Source organism: Salmo trutta, chromosome 30, assembly GCF_901001165.1.
Source record: "Salmo trutta chromosome 30, fSalTru1.1, whole genome shotgun sequence".
In the NCBI taxonomy this organism is placed as follows: Eukaryota; Metazoa; Chordata; class Actinopteri; order Salmoniformes; family Salmonidae; genus Salmo; species Salmo trutta.
In genome coordinates this window covers 3,360,163-3,383,154 of record NC_042986.1, presented here as the reverse complement: position 1 = coordinate 3,383,154, position 22,992 = coordinate 3,360,163, and the positions used below count along the sequence as shown (strand labels likewise).

The 22,992-nt window shown below is 44.0% G+C and overlaps 1 protein-coding gene across 7 annotated transcripts in view; it reads left to right on the top strand.

Moving 5' to 3' along the window:
* The window catches only part of LOC115168962 (glucocorticoid modulatory element-binding protein 2), a 42,198-nt gene extending 22,589 nt beyond the window's left edge, over positions 1-19,609 (top strand). For all 7 annotated transcript variants that reach the window (XM_029724533.1, XM_029724534.1, XM_029724528.1 and 4 more), the window contains 3 exons: positions 874-1,011; positions 16,389-16,511; positions 16,631-19,609. In XM_029724533.1, the coding sequence (XP_029580393.1) occupies positions 874-1,011; positions 16,389-16,511; positions 16,631-17,256 (887 nt within the window). In that variant the 3' untranslated portion in view covers positions 17,257-19,609. The remainder of the gene's footprint in view (positions 1-873; positions 1,012-16,388; positions 16,512-16,630) is intronic.
* Positions 19,610-22,992: the final 3,383 nt, after the last annotated feature.

Here is a 22,992-nt window from a genome sequence, read left to right as displayed (position 1 = left end):
TGCGCAATGCCAAGCGTCGGCTGGAGTGGTATAAAGCGCGCCGACATTAGACTCTGGAGCAGTGGAAACGCCTTCCCTGGCAGTCCGACGGACTAATATGGGTTTGGCGGATGCCTGGAGAATACTACCTAACCCAATTTATAGCGCTAACTGTAACGTTTGGTGGAGGAGGAATAATGGTCTGGTGCTGTTTTTCATGGTTCAGGCTAGGCCCCTTAGTTCCTGTGAAGGTAAATCTGAACGCAACTAAATACAGTGATATAGATAATTCTATGCTTCCAATTTTGTGGCAACAGTTTGGGGAAGGCCCTTTTTGTCTTTTTCAGCAAGAAAATGGTTTCTTGAGATCGGTTTGGAAGAACTTGAGAGCCCTGACCTCAACCACATCGAACACCTTTGGGATGAATTAGACCGCTGACTGCGAGCCAGGCCTAATTGCCCAACATCAGTGCCCGACCTCTCTAATGCTCTTGTGGCTGAATGCTGCGGGGGACTTCCTGCCAATGTTCCAACATCTAGTGGAAGAGTGGAGGCTTTTATAACAGCAAAGGGGGGACCAACTCCATATTAATGCCCATGATTATGGAATAAGATGTTCTACCAGCAGGTGTCCACATACTTTTGGTCATGTAGTGTGTCATCAAGTCCTTGAATAGATAAATCAGGTGAGCTAGTTCAGGGCTAAAACAAAATTGTGAAACTTCTGGGAGTCCCCAGGGAGAGGTTTGAAAACCACTGATTTACTGTAAAGTCAAAACTTTGACAATCCGGCATAAACAGTGTTTTATCTAACTCTGAATATCTCTTTCAGAGTATTTAGTACGTTGTTTAGAAGCGACTTTGTGGTGTGTGTGTGTGCGTGCTTTGTTCCAGAGGATTCTGTGACCTTCTGGAGGGGTCTGAAGGAGGCTGGGTTGCTGGAGGAAGTGGTGGAGGACTTCCAGAAGGAGATCCAGGAGGTACTAAAGGGAATGCAGGAGCGCATCACCGAGCCTCCCCTGCAGGTCAACGGTCAGTGGGGCTTCTCTCAATTAAATGATCTGTGTGTGTGTGTGTGTGGATAATATAAGATGGCGCCGAAGAACATGGCTGACGTTTTACATTCTCCCAACCAATTGTGCTATTTTGTAGGGGTTTTTTGCATTTTGTATAACTTATTTTCTTATTTATTGTGTACATAATGTTGCTGCTACCGTCTATGACCAAAAATAACTTCTGGACATCAGAAAAGCAATTACTCACTGTGGACTGGAAGAAACGTTTTCATTTAACAAGTCCGACGAGAAGGATATCCTGCTTTCACTGGAACAGGCCCAGATCCACGCCTTTTGCGTGAAGAAAAGATGCCGGAAAAGAGGCCGCAGATTGGGCACCCTTCTGAGAATCCGGAGGTGAGCGAATAAACTCCCATTGCCTTCCATTCTTCTTACTATCGTGCAATCATTGGAAAATAAAATTGATGACCTACGATTAAGATTATCCTACCAACGGGACATTAAAAACTGTAACATCTTATGTTTCACCGAGACGTGGCTGAACGAAGATACGGACAATGTAGAGCTAGCGAGATTTTCCATGCATCGGCAGAACAGACGCGCTACCTCTGGTAACACAAGGGGTGGGGGTGTGTGTCTTTTTGTCAATAACAGCTGGTGCGCGATGTCTAATATTAAAGAAGTCTTGTGGTATTGCTTGCCTGATGTAGCGTACCTTATGATAAGCTGTAGACCACACTATCTACCATTAGAGTTCTCATCTGTATTATTCGTAGCCGTCTATTTACCACAACAAAGCGAAGCTGGCACTAAGACTGCTTTCAACCAACTCTATAAGGCCATGAGCAAAGAAGAAAATGCTCACCCATAAGCGGCGCTCCTAGTGGCCAGGGACTTTAATGCAGGCAAACTTATATTAGTTTTACTATTTTATTTTTTTGCAAGACCACCTTTACTCCACACACAGATGCATACAAAGCTCTCCCCCACCCTCCATTTGGCAAATCTGACCATAATTCTATCCTCCTGATTCCTGCTTACAAGAAAAAAACTAAAGCAGGAAGTACCAGTGACTCGCTCAATATGGAAGTGGTCAGATGATGCAGATGCTAGCACAGACTGGAATATGTTCCGGGATTCATCCAATGGCATTGAGGAATACACCACCTCAGTCATCGGCTTCATCAATAAGTGCATCGATGACGTCATCCCCACAGTGACTGTACGTACATATCCCAACCAGAAGCCATGGATTACAGGCAACATCCGCATCGAGGTAAAGGCTAGAGCTGCCGCTTTCAAGGAGTGGGAGACTAATCCGGACGCTTATAAGAAATCCCGCTATGCCCTCAGATGAACCATCAAACAAGCAAAGCGTCAATACAGGATTAAGATTGAATCCTACTACACTGGCTCTGACGTTCGTCGGATGTGGCAGGGCTTGAAAGTTATTACGGACTACAAAGGGAAACCCAGACGCGAGCTGCCCAGTGGCGCGAGCCTACCAGATGAGCTAAATGCCTTTTCATGCACGCTTCGAGACAAGCAACACGGAAGCATGCACAAGAGCACCAGCTGTTCTTGGTAGCCGATGTGAACAAAACCTTTAAACAAGTCAACATTCACAAAGGTGCTGGGCTAGACAGATTACCAGGACGTGTACTCAAAGCATGTGTACTCAAAGCAGACCAAGTGTCTTCACTGATACTTCCTCTGCCCAAGGAAGTGAAGGTGACCTGCCTAAATGATTACTGCCCGTGGCACTCACGTCGGTAGCCATGAAGTGCTTTGAAAGGCTGGTCATGTCTCACATCAACAGCATCCTCCAGGACACCCGAGACCAATCAAATTTCAATAAAATGTATTTATAAAGCCCTTCTTACATCAGCTGATGTCACAAAGTGCTGTACAGAAACCCAGCCTAAAACCCCAAACAGCAAGCAATGCAGGTGTAGAAGCACAGTGGCTAGGAAAAACTCCCTAGAAAGGCTGGAATCTAGGAAGAAACCTAGAGGAACCAGGCTATGAGGGGTGGCCAGTCTTCCTCTGGCTGTGCCGGGGAGGAGATTATAACAGAACATGGCCAAGATGTTCAAATGTTCATAGATGACCAGCAGGGTATTATAATAATAATAATAATCACAGTGGTTGTAGAGGGTGCACCTCCAGGAGTAAATGTCAGTTGACTTTTCATAGTCAATCATTCAGAGTATCTCCACCGCACCTGCTGTCTCTAGAGAGTTGAAAACAGAGTACGCAGAGTACGACCCTGCCTCACACAGGAAGCGACGCAGGTCCTAATCCAGGCACTTGTCATCTCCCGTCTGGATTACTGCAACTCGCTGTTGGCTGGGCTCCCTGCCTGTGCCATTTAAACCCCTACAACTCATCCAGAACGCCGCAGCCCGTCTGGTGTTCAACCTTCCCAAGTTCTCTCACGTCACCCCGCTCCTCCGCTCTCTCCACTGGCTTCCAGTTGAAGCTCGCATCCGCTACAAGACCATGGTGCTTGCCTACGGAGCTGTGAGGGGAACGGCACCTCCATACCTTCAGGCTCTGATCAGGCCCTACACCCAAACAAGGGCACTGCGTTCATCCACCTCTGGCCTGCTGGCCCCCCTACCTCTGAGGAAGCACGGTTCCCGCTCAGCCCAGTCCAAACTGTTCGCTGCTCTAGCACCCCAATGGTGGAACAAGCTCCCTCACGACGCCAGGACAGCGGAGTCAATCACCACCTTCCGGAGACACCTGAAACCACACCTCTTTAAGGAATACCTGGGATAGGATAAAGTAATCCTTCTAACCTCCCCCCCCCTTAAAAGATTTAGATGCACTATTGTAAAGTGGTTGTTCCACTGGATATCATAAGGTGAATGCACCAATTTGTAAGTCGCTCTGGATAAGAGCGTCTGCTAAATGACTTAAATGTAATGTAAATGAAAACAGCAGGTCTGGGACTAGGTAGCATGTCCGGTGAACAGGTCAGGGTTCCATAGCCGCAGGCAGAACATTTTTCTGCATCATTTTTGGACAAAGTTTCAGATTTTTGAAATGTTACGTAGATGTGAAAAAGCTGTCCTTGATATGTTCATCAAAAGAGAGCTCAGGGTTCATAGTAACGCCGAGGTCCTTCAGTTTTTTATTTGAGACGACTGTACAACCATCAAGATTAATTGTCTGATTCAACAGAAGATCTCTGTTTCTTGGGACCTAGAACTAGCATCTCTGTTTTGTCTGAGTTTTTAAAAGTAGAACATTTGCCACTTCCTTATGCCTGAAACACAGGCTTCCAGGGAAGGTAATTTTGGGGCTTCACCATGTGTCATCGAAATGTACAGCTGTGTGTCGTCCGCATAGCAGTGAAAGTTAACATTATGTTTCCAAATGACATCAGCAAGAGGTAAAATATATAGTGAAAACAATAGTGGTCCTAAAACTGAGCCTTGAGGAACACTGAAATTTAAAGTTGATTTGTCAGAGGACAAACCATCCACAGAGACAAACTGATATCTTTCCAAGAGATAAGATCTAAACCAGGCCAGAACTTGTCCGTGTAGACCAATTTGGGTTTCCAATCTCTCCAAAAGAATGTGGTGATCGACGATATCAAAAGCAGCACTAAGATCTAGGAGCACAAAGACCGATGCAGAGCCTCGGTCTGACACCATTATAAAAGGTCCTTTACCACTTTCACAAGTGCAGTCTCAGTGCTATGATGAGATCTAAAACCAGACTGAAGCGTTTGTGTATACATTGTTTGTCTTCAGGAAGGCAGTGAGTTGCTGCACAACAGCTTTTTCTAAACTGTTTGAGAGGAGTGGGAGATTCGATATAGTCTGAAATTTGGTCAAAATCTTTCAACAACAAAAAATATTTAAAACATTTCTTTTTTATTTTTACATTTTCTGGGTCAAGGTTTGGCTTTTTCAAGAGAGGCTTTATTACTGCCACTTTTAGTGAGTTTGGTACACATCCGGTGGATAGGGAGATGTTTATTATGTTCAGCATAGGAGGGCCAAGCACAGGAAGCAGCTCTTTCAGTAGTTTAGTTGGAATATGCAGCTTGAAGGTTCAGAGGCCTATTTTCATCATTGTGTCAAGAGATCTAGTACTAAAGCACTTTAGTGTCTCCCTTGATCCTAGGTCCTGGCAGTGTTGTGCATACTCAGGACAACTGAGCTTTGGAGAAATACGCAGATTTAAAGAGGAGTCTGCAATTTGCTTTCTAATGATCATGATCTTTTCGTCAAAGAAGTTCATGAATTTATCACTGCTGAAGTGAAAGCCATCCTCTCTTTGGGAATGCTGCTTTTTAGTGAGCTTTGCAACAGTATCAAAAATACATTTTGGGTTGTTCTTATTTTCCTCAAGTTGGAAAAATAGGATGATCAAGCAGCAGTGAGGGCTCTCCGATACTGTCTTTCCAAGCTAGTCGGAAGACTTCCAGTTTGGTGCAGCGCCATTTCCGTTCCAATTTTCTGGAAGCTTGCTTCAGGGCTCGGGTATTTTCTGTATACCAGGGAGCTAGTTTCTTATGACAAATGTTTTTAGGGGTGCGACTGCATCTAGGGTATTACGCAAGGTTAAATTTGTTCCTCAGTTAGGTGGTTAACTGATTTTTGTACTCTGACGTCCTTGGGTAGGTCGAGGGAGTCTGGAAGGGCATCTAGGAATCTTTGGGTTGTCTGAGAATTTATAGCACGGCTTTTGATGATCCTTGGTTGGGGTCTGAGCAGATTATTTTTTGCGATTGCAAACATAATAAAATGGTGGTCCGATAGTCCAGGATTATGAGGGAAAAACATTAAGATCCACAACATTTATTCCACGGACAAAACTAGGTGCCAGAGTATGACTGTGGCAGTGAGTAGGTCCGGAGACATGTTGGACAAAACCCACTGAGTCGATGATGGCTCCGAAAGCTTTTTGGAGTGGGTCTGTGGACTTTTCCATGTGAATATTAAAGTCACCAAAAATGTGAATATTATCTGCCATGACTACAAGGTCCAATAGGATTTCAGGGAACTCAGTGAGTAACGCTCTATACGGCCCAGGAGGCCTGTAAACAGTAGCTATAAAAAGGGATTGAGTAGGCTGCATAGATTTCATGACTAGAAGCTCAAAAGATGAAAATGCCGTCTTTGTTGTTGTTGGTAAATTGAAATTGCTATCGTAAATGTTAGCAACACCTCCGCCTGTTGCGGGGTGCGCGGGGCATATGTCACTAGTGTAACCTGGAGGAGAGGCATCATTTAACACAGTAAATTCATCAGGCTTAAGCCATGTTTCAGTCAGGCCAATCACATCAAGATTATGATCAGTGATTAGTTAATTGACTATAACTGCCTTGGAAGTGAGGGATCTAACATTAAGTAGTCCTATTTTGAGGTGAGATATCACAATCTCTTTCAATAATGACAGAAATGGAGGTCTTTATTCCAGTGAGATTGCTAAGGCGAACACCGCCATGATTAGTTTTGCCCAACCTAGATCGAGGCACAGACACGGTGTCAGTGGGTATAGCTGGCAGGCTGGCGATCTCATTGTGGAGCTAGGGGAGTTAGAGCCTTGTCTATGTTTGTAGCTAAGATGAGGGCACCCCTCCAGCTAGGATGGAGTTTGTCACTCCTTAGCAGGCCAGGCTTAGTCCTTTTTGTGGGTGAGTCCCAGAAAGAGGGCCATGTAAGAGGGGCAGAAAACCGTTTTCAACCAGCGATTGCGTTGTGAGACTGCTGTAGAGCTCCTCACTCCCCCTAACTGGGATGGCGCCAGAGACAATTACTCCATGCCGACACATCTTTCTAGCTGATTTACACACTGAAGCTATGTTGCGCTTGGTGACCTCTGACTGTTTCATCCTAACATCGTTGATGCCGACGTGGATAACAATATCCCTATACTCTCTACACTCGCCAGTTTTAGCCTTATCCAGAACCATCTTCAGATTATCCTTAACGTCGTTAGCCCTGTCCCCTGGTAAACAATGTATGATCACTGGATGATTCGTTTTAAGTCTAATGCTGCGGGTAATAGAGTCGCCAATGACTAGGGTTTTCAATTTGTCAGAGCTATTGGTGGGAGGCTTCGGTGTCTCAGACCCCGTAACAGGAGGTGGAGAGACCAGAGAAGGCTTGTCATCGGACTCCGACCCGTTGCTTAATGGGGAGAACCGGTTGAAAGTTTCTGTCGGCTGAATGAGCGACACCGGTTGAGCATTCCTACAGCATTTCCTTCCAGAAGCCATGAGAAAATTGTCCGGCTGCGGGGACTGTGCGATGGGATTTGTACTACTATCTGTACTCATTGGTGGCACGGACACTGTTTCATCCTTTCCTACACTTAAATTACCTTTGCCTAATGATTGCGTCTGAAGCTAGGCTTGCAGCACGGCTATCCTCGCCATAAGGTGATTGTTCTCCTGCATATTATGACTACAGCGACTGCAATTAGAAGGCATAATGTTACTACTTAGCTTCGGCTGTTGGAGGTCCTGACGAAACGCGTCCAGAAAGCGTCCGGGGTGAAAAAGTTGAATGAAAAAAGTTGAGCGGGGGGGAAATAAAAATTTGGAACGGTAATTAAAAAGTAAAACCGCAAGTAAGGTTAGCAACAAACTGCACAGCAGAACATAAACAAGTCTACACGACCCACTCCAATTCACATACCGCCCCAACAGATCCACAAATGACGCAATCTCAATCGCACTCCACACTGCCCTTTCTCACCTGGACAAAAGGAACACCTATGTATGAATGCTGTTCATTGACTACAGCTCAGCGTTCAACACCATAGTACCCACGGAGCTCATCACTAAGCTAAGGACTCTGGGACTAAACACCTCCCTCTGCAACTGGATCCTAGACTTCCTGACGGGCCGCCCCCAGGTGGTAAGGGTGGGCAACAACACATCTGCCACGCTGATCCTTAACACTGGGGCCCCTCGGGGGTGTGAACTTATTCCCCTCCTGTACTCCCTGTTCACCCACGACTGCGTGGCCAAACATGACTCCAACACCATTAAGTTTGCTGACGACACAACAGTGGTAGATCACCGATGAGAAGGCCTATAGGGAGAAGAGAACTGGCAGTGTGGTGCCAGGACAACAACCTCTCCCTCAATGTGAGCAAGACTAAGGAGCTGATCGTGGACTACAGAAAAAGGTGGGCCGAACAGGCCCCCATTAACATCGACGGGGCTGTGTTGGAGTGGGTTGAGAGTTACAAGTTCCTTGGTGTCCACATCACCAACGGATTCCCTGTGGCTCAGTTGGTAGAGCATGGTGTTTGCAATGCCAGCATGGTGTGTGCAATGCCAGGGTTGTGGGTTCAATTCCCAAGGGGGGCCAGTACAAAAAATAAAAAAAGACAGCCAACTACAAGAAACGTCTGACCTCTGATTGTCAACAAGGGTTTTGGCACCAAGTACTAAGTCATGTTTTGCAGAGGGGTCAAATACTTCTTTCCCTCATTAAAATGCAAATCAATGTATAACATTTTTGACATGTGTTTTTCTGGATTTTTTGTTATTCTGTCTCTCACTGTTCAAATAAACCTACCATTAAAATTATAGACTAATCATTTCTTTGTCAGTGGGCAAACGTACAAAATCAGCAGGGGGTCAAATACTTTTTTCCCTCACTGTAGGTCTATAACAGTTTGGGTCTAGAGTGTGTCCCCCTTTGAATTTCTAATCTTTGGGGATCTCAGATGATCCGGAAGAGGTTGAACAGGCTAGTAACAATTTCGACTGATTATTTTAGAAAGAGGGGGTACAGATTGTTTAGCCGAGCTGATTTGTAGGGATCCAGATTTTGCAGCACTTTCAGAACATCAGCTATCTGGATTTGGGTGGTGGAGAAGCGGAGTGGGGGGGGGCTTGGGCAAGTTGCTGCAGGGGGTGCTGAGCTGTTGGTCGGGGTAGCCAGGTGGAAAGCATGGCCAGCCGTATAATTTTTTTTTATTGAAATGATCGATTGTAGATTTATCGGTGGTGACAGTGTTTCCTAGCCTCAGTGCATTGGCAGCTGGGAGGAGGTGCTCTTATTCTCCATGGACTTTAGTGTCCCAAAACTTTTTGGAATTCGTGCTACAGAATGCAAATTTCTGTTAGGAAAGCTAAGGCTAGCTTTTTCAAACTGACTGAGTATATTGGTTCCTGACTTCCCTGATAAGTTGCATATCATGGGGGCTATTCGATGCTAATGCAGGACACCACAGGATTTTTGTGCTGGTCAAGAGAGGTCAAGTCTGGGGCTATATCTGTTCTTAGTTCTACATTTTTTGAAAGGGGCATGCTTATTTAAGATGGTGAGGAAAGCACTTTTAAAGAGCAACCAGGCATCCTCTACTGATGGGATGAGGTCAATATCCTTCCAGGATACCCGGGCCAGGTCGATTTAAGGAACTTACCAGGTACAACCCTAAATCCGTAACCATGGGCACCCTCTTAGATATCATCCTGACCAACTTGCCCTCTAAATACACCTCTGCTGTTTTCAACCAAGAGCTCAGCGATCACTGCCTCATTGCCTGCATCCGTAATGGGTCTGCGGTCAAACGACCACCCCTCATCACTGTCAAACGCTCCCTAAAACACTTCAGCGAGCAGGCCTTTCTAATCGACCTGGCCCGGGTATCTTGGAAGGATATTGACCTCATCCCATCAGAGGATGCCTGGTTATTCATTAAAAGTGCCTTCCTCACCATCTTAAAGTATCCACAATAATTGAGAATTTCAATAAGCATTTTTCTACGGCTGGCCATGCTTTCCACCTGGCTACCCCTACCCCGGTCAACAGCCCTGGGCTCCCCAAAGCAACTCGCCCAAACCTCCCCCACTTCTCCTTCACCCAAATCCAGATCGCTGATGTTCTGAAAGAGTTGCAAAATCTGGACCCCTACAAATCAGCCGGGCTAGACAATCTGTATTGCACTTGTGATTTCATGAAAGTTTAATATTTATAGTAATTTTAATTTGACGCTCTGCAATTTCACCGGAAATTGTCGAAATGGGACGGTAGCGTCCCACTAATCCGCAAGAAGTTAACTAACCTCCAGATGAGCTTCAATGCCATTTACAACTCTCCTTCCGTGGTCTCCAACTGTTCTTAAATGCAAGTAAAACTAAATGCATGCTCTTCAACCGATCGCTGCCTGCACCTGCCCGCCCGTCCAGCATCACTACTCTGGACGGTTCTGACTTAGAATATGTGGACAACTACAAATATCTAGGTGTCTGGTTAGACTGTACACTCTCCTTCCAGACTCACATTAAACATGTCGATTCCAAAATTAAATCTAGAATCGGCTTCCTATTTCACGACAAAGCATTCTTCACTCATGCTGCCAAACATACCCTCGTAAAACTGACCATCCTACCGATCCTTGACTTCGGCGATGTCATTTACAAAATAACCTCCTATACTCAGCAAATTAGATGCAGTCTATCACAGTGCCATCCGTTTTGTCACCAAAGCCCCGTATACTACCCACCACTGCGACCTGTATGCTCTCGTTGGCTGGCCCTCGCTTCATATTCGTCGCCAAACTCACTGGCTCCAGGTCATCTACAAGTCTGCTAGGTAAAGCCCCGCCTTATCTCAGCTCACTAGTCACCATAGCAGCACCCACCCGTAGCAAGCGCTCCAGCAGGTATATCTCACTGGTCACCCCCAAAGCCAATTCTTCATTTGGCCGCCTCTCCTTCCAGTTCTCTGCTGCCAATGACTGGAACGAACTGCAAAAATCTCAGAAGCTGGAGACTCTTACCTCCATCACTAGCTTTAAGCACCAGCTGTCAGAGCAGCTCACAGATCACTGCACCTGTACATAGCTCATCTGTAAATAGCCCATCCAATCCACCTCATCCCCATACTGTTATTTATTTATCTTGCTCCTTTGCACCCCAGTATCTCTACTTGCACGTTCATCTTCTGCACATCCTACCATTCCAGTGTTTTAATTGCTATATTGTAATTACTTTGCCACCATGGCCTATTTATTGCCTTACCTCTCTTATCCTACCTCATTTGCACATGCTGTATATAGATTTTTCTACTGTATTATTGATTGTATGTTTGTTTATTCCATGTGTAACTGTGTTGTATGTGTCTAACTGCTTTGCTTTATCTTGGCCAAGTCGCAGTTGCAAATGAGAACTTGTTCTCAACTAGCCTACCTGGTTAAATAAAGGTGAAATAAAAAATAGACACAGGTGCACCTTGTGCTGGTGACAATAAAAGGCCACTCTAAAATGTGCAGTTTTCAACACAATGTCACAGATGTCTCAAGTTTTGCGGGAGCATGCCAATTGCACGCTGACTACAGAAGTGTCCACCAGAGATTTTGCCAGATAATGGAATGTTCATTTCTCAACCATAAGCCACCTCCAACATTGTTTTAGAGAATTTAGCAGTATGTCCAACCAGCCTCAAAACCGCAGACCACATGTAACCATACCAGCCCAGGACCTCCACATTCGGCTTCTTCACCTGTGGGATCATCTGAGACCAGCCACCTGGACAGCTGATGAAACTGTGGGTTTGCACAACCAAAGAATTTCTGCACAAACTGTCAGGGTCTTGAACTGACTGCAGTTTGGTGTCGTAACCGACTTCAATAGGCAAATGCTCACCTTCGATGGCCACTGGCACGCCGGATGAATACCAGTTTCAACTGTAGCGGGCAGATGGCAGACAGTGTGGATGGTGTCGTGTGGGCGAGCCATTTTCTGATAACGTGACGAGATCCTGAGTGTCATTGTCATGCCATTCATCCACCGCCATCACCTCATGTTTCAGGATGATAATGCACGGCCACATGTCGCAAGGATCTGTACACAATTCCGGGAAGCACACCAGACATGTCACTCATTGAGAATGTTTGGGATGCTCTGCATCGACGTGTACGACAGCGTGTTCCAGTTCCCGCCAATATCCAGCAACTTCGCACAGCTATTTGAAGAGGAATGGGACAACATTCCACAGGCCACAATCAACAGCCTGATCAACTCTATGCAAAGGAGATGTATTGCGCTGCATAAGACAAATGGTGGTCACCAGATACTGACTGGTTTTCTGATCTACGCCCCTACCTTTTTTGTTGTTAAGGTACACTAAATGATCAGTATTTGGACACCTGCTTGCCGAACATCTCATTCCAAAATCATGGGCATTACTATGGAGTTGGTCTCCACACCTCCCCTCTCTTCTTTTGCTATAACAGCCTCCATACCTCTGTGAAGGCTTTCCACTAGAGGTTGGAACATTGCTGCGGGGACTGGCTTCCATTCAGCCACGAGCATTAATGAGGTCGGCACTGATGTTGGGCGATTAGGTCTGGCTTGTAGTTGGGGTTCCAATTCATACCAAAGGTGTTAAATGGGATTGAGGTCAGTGCCCAGTCAAGATCTTCTACACCGATCTTGACAAAACATTTCTCTATTTACCTCGCAAATTAATGAAAACCAGCCCCAGACCATTATTCCTCCTCCACCAAACTTTACATTTGGCACTATGCATTGGGGCAGGTAGCGTTCTCCTGGCACCTGCCAAACCCAGGTTCGTCTGTCGGATGGCCAGATGGTGAAGCGTCATTCACTCGAGAAAGCGTTTCCACTGCTGCCAAGTCCAATGGCGGCGAGCTTTACACCACTCCACCATGCGCAATGCCAAGCATCGGCTGATCTTAGGCTTGTGTGCGGATGCTCTGCCATTGCAACCCATTTCATGAAGCTCCCAACAAACAGTTATTGTGCTGATGTTGATTCCAGAGGCAGTTTGGACCTTGGTAGTGAGTGTTGCAACCAAGGACAGACGACTTTTATGAGCTACGTGCTTCAGCACTTGGCAGTCCTGTTCTGTGAGCTTGTGTGGCCTACCACTTCTAGTAGGACAGAAATTTGATGAACTGACTTGTTGGAAAGGTGGCATCCTATGACAGTGCCACATTGAAAGTCACTGCTCTTCAGTAAGGCCATTCTACTGCCAAGGTTTGTCTGAAGATTGCATGGCTGTGTGCTTGATTTTATACACGTCAGCAAAGGTTGTGGCTCAAATAGCCAAATCTAGTCATTTGGAGGGATGTCCACATACTTTTGTGTATACAGTGCATTCGCAAAGTATTCAGACCCCTTGACTTTTTCCACATTTTAAGCTACAGCCTTGTTCTAAAATAAGTTAATATTATTTTTATATACAATACCTCATAATAATAAAACGAAAACGTTTTTTTTGGATGTTTGCAAATGTATTAAACATTTTAAAAAACATACTTTATTTACATAAGTATTCAGACCCTTTGCTATGAGACTCGAAATTGAGCTCAGGTGCATCCTGATTCCATTTATCATCCTTGTTTCTACATATGTATTTTTTGTTTTTGGTACTTTTACCCCATTTTTCTCCCCAATTTCATCGAGAGCCATGCGTCATCCGAAACACGGCCCTGCCAAGCCGTACTGCTTCTTGACACAGTGCTCACTTAACTCGGAAGCCAGCCGCACCAATGTGTCGGAGGAAACACTGTCCACCTGGTGACCGAAGTCCGCTTGCAGGCGCCCGGCCTGCCACAAGGAGTCAATAGAGCATGATGGGAAGAGGATATCCCGGCTGGCCAAACCCTCTCCTAACCCGGATGACGCTAGGCCAATTTTGCACCACTTCGTGAGTCTCCCGGTCTCGGCCAGCTGTGACACAGCCTGGGATTGAACCCGGGTCTGTAATGACGCCTCAAGCACTGCGATGCAGTGCCTTACACCGCTGTGCCACTCGGGAGGCCCTATATGTTTCTACAACTTGATTGGAGTCCACCTGTGGTAAAGTCAATTGATTGGACATGATTTGGAAAGGCACACACCTGTCTATATAAGGTCCCACAGTTGACAGTGCATGTCAGAGCAAAAAACAAGCCATGAGGTCAAAGGAATTGTATGTAGAACTCTGAGACAGGATCTTGTCGAGGCACAGATCTGGGGAAGGGTCGGGGAGGTGACCAAGAACCTGACAGTCACTCTGACTCTGAGTTCCTCTGTGGAGATGGTTGTCCTTCTGGAAGATTACCCCATCTCTGAAGCACACCACCAATCAGGCCTTTATGGTAGAGTGGCCAGACGGAAGCCACTCCTCAGTAAAAGGCATATGACAGCCCACTTGGAGTTTGCCAAAAGTCACCTAAAGCACTCTAACCATGAGAAACAAGATTCTCTGGTCTGATGAAACCAAGATTGAACTCTTCGGCCTGAATGCCAAGCGTCGCATCTGGAGGAAACCATCCCTACGGTGAAGCATGGTGGTGGCAGCATCATGCTGTGGGATGATTTTCAGCTGCAGATGCTGGGAGTAGAGTCAGGATCGAGGGAAAGATGAATGGAGCAAAGTACAGGAAGATCCTTGATGGAAACCTGTTACAAAGCGCTCAGGACCTCAGACTGGGGCAAAGGTTCACCTTTCAACAGGAAAATGACCCTAAGCACAAAGCCAAGACAACGTAGCAGTGGCTTTGAGACAAGTCTCAATGTCCTTGAGGGGCCCAGACAGATTCTGGACTTGAACTTTAACGAACATCTCTGGATAGACCTGAATATAGCTGTGTAGCGACGCTAACACATCCAACCTGACAGAGCTTGAGAGGAACTCCCCAAATGCAGGTGTGCCAAGCTTGTAGCTTTATACCCAAGAAGTCTTGAGGTTGTAATCGCTTCCAAAGGTGCTTCAAAAAAGTACTGAGTAAAGAGTCTGAATACATATGTAAATGTGACGTTTTAAATGTAAGAAATTTGCAAACATTTCTAAACCTGTTTTTGCTTAGTCATAATGGGGTATTGTGTGTAGATTTGATGAATAAAATAAGAATAATGCTGTAACTTAACAAAATGTGGGGAAAGTATTTATTCCCAGTCATGTGAAATCAATAGATTATGTTCTAATTAACCTATTTCCTTATGAATTTGCATTCAGTAAAATCTTTGAAATTGTTTTGTTTTTGTTCAATCGATTTAAATTTTGTTTTCTATATTGAAAAAGACTGGAATTCGTCAAACTCGCAATACGTGTACAAAATTATCCTCTTTCCCTTGATAGGCGTCCCGCTAGCGAAATTGGAGGGCAAGCAATTCAAATAAGTAATCGTAATATTAAACATTCATGAACATAAGTATCTTATATAATTTTAAAAGCTTAAATTCTTGTTAATCTAACTGTGTTGTCCAATTTACAATAGGCTTTACAGCGAAAGCATACCATGCGATTGTCTGAGGACGGCGCCCCACATCAACATATTTTTCAACCAGCACAGGCTTCACAAAATCACAATAGCGATTTTAAATAAATCACTTACTTTTGAAAATCTTCCTCTGTTTGCAAACCCAAGGGTCCCAGCTACAACATGAATGGTCATTTTGTTAGATATAAAATCCTTCATATCCCAAAAAGTCTGTTTAGTTGGCGCCATCGATTTCAGTAATCCACTTGTTCAAGATGCAGTCAGAAGGAATCTAAAAAGCTAACGCTAAACTTCGTCCAAACAAGTCAAACGACGTTTCTATTTAATCCTCAGGTACCCTAAAATGTAAATAAAACTATAATATTTCATACGGAAAGTAGTATGTTCAATAGGAAAGTAAATTTAGTAAGCGCACGCCCTCTTCGTCGCGTGCTGAAAGATTGATATTGTTCCAGTGGTCTCTTCACCAAAACTCCAAATTCTTGCTTGTTTTTGAAGAAACAAGCCTAAAACCTTGAATAAAGACTGACATCTAGTGGAAGCCATAGGAGTTGCAATCTGGGAGACAGAATTACATAGGACTCATAGCTTTCCATTATAAGAGCCTGGGACCAAAAAAAAAAAAAAAGATTTCCAGTTGGTTTTTCTTCGGATTTTCGCCTGCCATATCAATTCTGTTAGTCTCTGACATTATTTTAAAAAAAATTGAAACTTCAAAGTGTTTTCTATCCAATGCTACCAATTATATGCATATCCTGGCTTCTGGGCCTGAGTAACGTCAGTCAGGCGGAAATTCTGAAAAAGGACCCTAGCCCTAACAAGTCCCTTAAAGCATGATTTTGATGGTCATTACTTTTTTTTTACATGACGGGATAGGTTAACTTGGCCCCACAGATAATTGATCTGAGATCAACCTTAAGTTTCAGTCATGGGATTTTTGTTTTAACCCCTGGGAGGGTCTTATAATAAGACAAAATAAACAAAGATGGTTCTGATTGTATGTTATGTGCTAATACAACATTTTAACTTCAACCAGGACTTTGTTCAGAAATGTTTCCCCCATTCGTTGAACATAGTCATGTGGGATCTGTTTTTCTGCTGTCCTAATGCCATTCTCACTTCAATCCTGTCTTTTCATGCTCCTATTCTCTGTGTTGGACTATGTCTTCTCAGACGCTGTGCTGCTGAACAATATAGTGCAGAACTTCGGCATGCTCGACTTGGTTAAGAAGGTGCTAGCCAGTCACAAGAGCCAGATGGACCGCTATAGAGAGCAGTATTCACGCAGTCTTGTCGGTGAGTTAAATTTTTTATTATTTTCGTTGCAGCTGGCTTAGAAGCAGCTCCTTTTGCAAATAATGTGAAATGTTAGTGTTTTGCGTTGTGTATTAAGTTTGGCCCATCTTTTGCCGTAGCTCTGGAGCAGCAATGTGACGAGCACAGGAAACGTGCGAAGGAGTTAAAGAGCAAATCCCAACACCTCAACAACGTCCTCATGACCCTAACTCCTGTGGCCGTGCCGTCCACGCCCAAACGCCCACGCCTCACCCGCGCTGTCTCGGGCCCTGCCGTTATGTCCAGTGCCCCCACCCAGATCACCCTGCCCCTCACCCAGCTGGCAGGCCTGCCTGCTGGGTGCAAAGTGCTCTCGGTGGGGGGAGCCGGTGCCGGCCAGCAGACCTACACGGTGCTGACCTCCCCCACGGGCGAGCTGGGGCCAGATGCCTCCAATCTGACGGTACTCTCCACGGCCGCCGCCGTTCAGGAGGGCGCACCTGCCACCTCAGCCTTCGTCAAGATGGTCAGCCCAGGCTACCAGCTGATCACACTGCCTGCCGCGTTGAGCACCCAGCTACAGGGCCTGGCTGGGGGCACGGCCCAGGGCACCACTACCATGGTGGCAGTGCCTATGGGTAACAACGCACTGCAGAGCACGGCGGCAGTGGTCACAGCGTTGGGGAGACGGGTGGAAGTTCATGTGCAGGAGGGTGTGGCACCAGAGACTGAGGAGCAGGAGGCAAAGGAGACGGTGGAGAGTTAGAGAGATGTACTCCTCCTATAGTGTTAAAAACACGTCAGGGACGGAGGCCCTGTTTGTCCTCACTGGTTTGGAGTGCAAGTACTGGAACCAGTGCCTAGGTCTAGTGGTGTTGAACTATGAATGATCCATATCAGTAAAGATGACTTCAAATGTATAACTACATGCACTGCTCATTTTACTCAAAGCACCAGCGTGTGTGTGTGTAGAGGTGAAAATGGCTGGGCAGAATTGAGTTTGGAATTCAAAACGGTGTATATTTTTATAACCATGCAAGTAGATGCCGACTCTGCTCAAAAGCCATGATCTTAGTTTTTCTCAGGTGTCCATTTTCACTGGGGTGTAGGTGCCACGGTCACATTATCTCTTTACATTGTGCTAAAAATGTAAATTCTACAATGCTCATCTTTCAACATCAGAATGTTTTTCCATTTCAACATTTAATAACTATATAACTTTTTGAGTATTACAATGCATTTTATTAAATAGTTAATATTTTTGAACAAATGAAAAGTGAACAAACTGGTGGTTTTGTTGAACTTGTCAGTGTACTCTGTAAATTAATTGTATAAATTCTTAAATCTAGCCATTACTGGAAAACTTGAAGTATTTGGCATTTCTTTTTATTTCTAAACCAGTTGTTCAATTCATCATGAGTCAATACTTTTAATAGCTTTGTGTAACATTTCTTCTGACCAGAAAAGGCGTTGAGTTGTGAATTTCACCAGTCTTCTCATTAACTTAAATGGCATGGATCATGAAAGGGCAAATCAAACGCAACCTAAGCAGTGAGTCCACATGATCATGACCATCGCTTGATGGGCAAGCATACAAGCTAGGCTACATGACTCGTAAACCTCGCCGTCTGGTCGTGCTGCAATGAAATACTGTAGGTAAGATTTAAGTTTGTATGTTGAAATATGGCCCTGTTTTTTACACAATGTTTTTCTATTTAAACTTACTCATGCTCGTTACACGCTCTGAAAGCTGTTATTGTAATGCATCGGTCTGTTACAATAGCCAATGTTTACTATGCATGTTTTCAGACCTGTCTCTAATATGCCACTAGCCCCACACCTTGATATCAGAACGTGCCGGTAGGGAGTGCTGAAGTGTTTCTTTTGCTTCTCCAGATAGTCCTTTATTATTGTCCCCTAACCCTACCTCCACTAATTGGAGTAAACTAATGGACAACAACACTTAGGCTTCAACTTCCAGCTGATACATGTCCAGCTGACATACTATATACATTTTACGGACGCAGTATATTTAAGCAATAAGGCCCGAGGAGGAGTGGTATATGGCCAATATACCACGTCTAAGGGCTGTTCTTATGCACAACAAAACGCGGAGTGCCTAGATACAGTCCTTAGCCGTATATTGGCCATATATCGGCCATATATCACAAACCCCCGAGGTACCTTATTGTAATTTGAGCTGTAAAAATAAATGTTTTGTCCTACCCATGTTATACGGGTATATACCACGGCTGTCAACCAATCAGCATTCAGTGCTCGAACCACCCAGTTTAGAATTTACAATAGTTATCTTTTGTTTATTTTTAGTCCCATCTATCTCTGAAGACCATCCAGTTGTGATTTCTGTTTGCCATATTTTTCAACTTTGCAGTTTCACAAAAGTTCTGAACCTATATGCATTTTACAGACACAGTATATTTTACATTTGTTTTCTTGTTATCCAGATACTCATCTTTGGCCAGTGACTGCCGACAGGTGCGTTGCACTTGGTTTTGGGTGCACTGTGCACAGCAAATTAAATCAGATGGCATCAACCGTGAATAACGGTTCAATGTTGAGTTTGATTTGCCCTTTCGTGGTCCATGTAATTTAAGTTGATGGGAACATTATGTTCAAAGTTCAAAACATTTTGATTGTAGTGCCAATTTTAATAATCAGTGAACTTCAAAGACTACAACAGTTTATTCAATGTGAATCATTCTAGCTGACTCCTGATTGTGAATGCAATGAAAGGTTCCTATTTTGCAATGAGAGGCGCTCTCCATGATGCTGAAATGCACCACGAGCCTATGTGCATTGGCACTCCACAATGTTCAACGCTCCACGCTGTCCTCTTGGCAATGTAGGCCTACTCTTGGGCTACTCGTCCACAAGATGGTGCTAGTCCAATTTCATTCATCAGCATTCCATTTAGTTGTGATTGATTTTAAGAAACGTATTGTTAAACATCGATTAAAAACGAAAACACCAAAGGTTCTCATCATTCTCTGTTTGCTATGCTGCAGGCCTGTAGGCCATGTTTTTGCTGATGTTGGTGTTCTTTTCGTTTGTTGAAATATTGCAGTTGTCTCAGAACCACAAATCTATTAAAAAAAAAATATCAAATGAGATTATCAACTTTGACACCTAAAGACGTTTAGGGTCGTTGGCGGTGCCCAAAGATGTGTGTGCGTATTTTACGTGTTTGGTCACCTTTTGGCACTACAAGGTGAATGGCAAGGTGTCCATTGGATTACATTTTTATGGGGCTTTTTGTATGGTAGCCAGTGGTGACCCGTCATTCAGGGCTTAGCAAAAAAAAATGTTGCCTGTTTTTGCATGTTATTTTGGCATTAATACTTGTCACACATCAGTTTGCAAACAATGTTAATAAAGCTGCATACAAACATGGTCTCTTTTTTGCTTTCTTGAGTAAGGCAGCTCCAAAATGCAGGCGTTTCAACTTAGCTCCATGCTTTCTGTGGTGGAGGGTCAGACAGCAGAAATACAGTGTACGGGTTGGTAATGTTCTCTAGTTGTGCCGTGATTGGCTCAGTGCTCTGTCACCCATGAGAACACATCAATGCAAAATCTACAGGGAGAGGTAGAAAGTTAAGTCCCTTGGGTGATACCATAGATTTACATTAGAAGTGCCCATCCAAGAAGGCTCAAGGTCATTGGCCACAGGTAAAATTACATAAAATCATGTTATATCTACCATAGCTTTAATATGACTGTCCATGTCAACATCATACTTTCAAAATCTTAGCAAGCTAGACATGCGTGTCTGATGTTGACATGGTCAGTCAAATCAAAGCTACGGTAGATATGTGATTTTGTAAATGTATCTGTGGCCAATGACCTTGAGCCTTCTTGGATGTGCACTTCTAATGTAAGTCTATGGTATCATCATGAATCATGTCGACAATCTACTGGCAAATCCTTTTCAATCCATGTCATATGAAGAGAAAATTAGAGATATAACGTATCAGTGCTCATTGGCCAGTGGACATAAACATTACACAAGTTGGAAATCTCAAATTCAACAATGAGTGGTTTGGAAGGAATCAGTGGTTAACTTAAAGCGTTGCAAAGAAATCACTTTTGCTTCCCCTGCCTGCTATTCGGTGGAGAGGGTGTGTGGTCCAAGTCTGGGTTTAAGTGTATTTTTTCCTAGCTTAATAGGATAAACATTCGCACGCAACACCACGGGCCAGAAAAGGTTGAATACATTGGCCATGCTGTTAGTCCAACTTAACTTCCGCCGCGTTCAAAACAACTACAAACTCGGAACTGAGTAAAATCAGACTTCAGTGAGTTGAGGACAACTGGGAACTCGGAACTGAGTAATATCAGACTTCAGTGAGTTGAGGACAACTGGGAACTCGGAACTGAGTAATATCAGACTTCAGTGAGTTGAGGACAACTGGGAACTCGGAACTGAGTAATATCAGACTTCAGTGAGTTGAGGACAACTGGGAACTCGGAACTGAGTAATATCAGACTTCAGTGAGTTGAGGACAACTGGGAACTCGGAAATGAGTAATATCAGACTTCAGTGAGTTGAGGACAACTGGGAACTCGGAACTGAGTAATATCAGACTTCAGTGAGTTGAGGACAACTGGGAACTCGGAACTGAGTAATATCAGACTTCAGTGAGTTGAGGACAACTGGGAACTCGAAAAAAACAATCTACGGTCATCCAACTCAAAATTCCAAGTTGGGAACTCGTGCTTCTTTCTAGAGCTCTGACCCGAAGAATACTGATGTCATGATTTTACCTTGTTTTTTTCCAGTTCCCAGTTGTCTTGAAAGCACCATAAATCCAGAGAATACCAGACTTTGATGACAAAGTTTGATAAATTTTGCCCACAAGAAGGACTGCCGTGCCACCTTCCTGTTCAAGTGAGCACAGCACATCAGTGTCCAAAAATGTCTTGTATGCTGCTGTAATATGCCAGGGAGAATTAAGTCAAGAGTATATAGATATCATACCAGTCATTAATTAATCATTTCCTCATATCAGGAAATATCCTCTTATGGGTAAGAAGTAATGTATGTATTTACGTGTTGAAGGTCTTCGTATCTCTGTTGGGCCCAGGCCTTCGTGGGCCGGGTTCCGCTTGGTGAGAAGGGTTAGATTGGGCCTTATTCTTTGGATGGCCTTCTCTTTCGTTCTCACGTGTAAGTCTCTGATTGTCCACAAGATGTCACAATATCCTTCTTAGTTGTCTGTTGACTTGCACCCATTCTGGAAGAGTGGTCTCCTGAGGACGGCTAATCAGCAGTGTCAATGATCCCAGAGTGGTGATGAAAGCCGCGTAGACAAACTATGATTTGAAGAGAATAACCGGATGGTCCTGCTTAAATTCACTGTCTTAAATACACTACTTAGAACAGCTACTCAACCGTAGCATTGATTGTTAAGAGGTTCCTTTGGAAAGGAAAACACCTGTCTATCTTTAGTCATATCCAAGTTGACCTATTTGCTTATGGCCTTGCCTGCACCTAGCGACTTGCAAAGCTGTCATCAAGGCAAAGGGTGGTCATTTCAAGAACCTCAAATATAAAATATATTTTGATTTGTTTAACACCTTTCACATTCCATATGTGTTATTTCATAGTTTTGATGTCTTTACTATTATTCTATAATGTAGAAAATAGTAAAAATAAAGAAAAACCCTTGAATGAGTAGGTGTTCTAAAGCTTTTGACTGGCGGTGTAGTTCCGCTTGTCATTCGTTCCGGGCAAGCACAACCATAAAAAGATGGAGGAAAGACAATCATCGTCGTGTCTAGTTTTCCAATTCTATATGATTTTGCTTTTCTAGAAAACAGAGACAAAATCATAAGGTCAATGGCATGGAGGAGGATTGCAGAGATTGTTGGTGTTGATGGTGGGTGAAGAGAGATTTGCACAACAATGTTTGTGTTGCCTGTTACCTATGAACATTAAGCAATCTAAATCTCATAACTGTGGTCAAAGCCACCATTTGTTAATGTGTTGAGTAAATTAAATTATGAAATTTGCCCACCAAAGGATCGAAATCCCCAGTAACATGCATTATACCATTGTAAATGATACACTAAGCATGAATGTCCCATGTAATATGCTATCAATTGGATTATGGTATCTTAACATTATAATTCACATTTTATAGTTTATGGCTCTTTCATTATGCTTGTGTGATGACGACATTGATGACTATAGCTCACTTCCTGTAAAATACATAGGCCTACATGGACATGAATTGTGGCTTTGACTTGCAAACATTTTAAGTGCAAATCTCTCTTTACCCACCAGCAACACCAACATCTCTACAATCCTCCTCTATGCCACTTTCCTTTTGATTTTGTCTCTTTATTCTAAAATCATCTCTGCAAATAAACAAGGTAGTGACGTTATTTTCCCTTTCTGACATTTTTAATTAGCCTACAAATTGCCAGCTCCTTATTTTCATGTACAATACTCTACCTAGAATGCAAGGGTTGGATTTGCCCT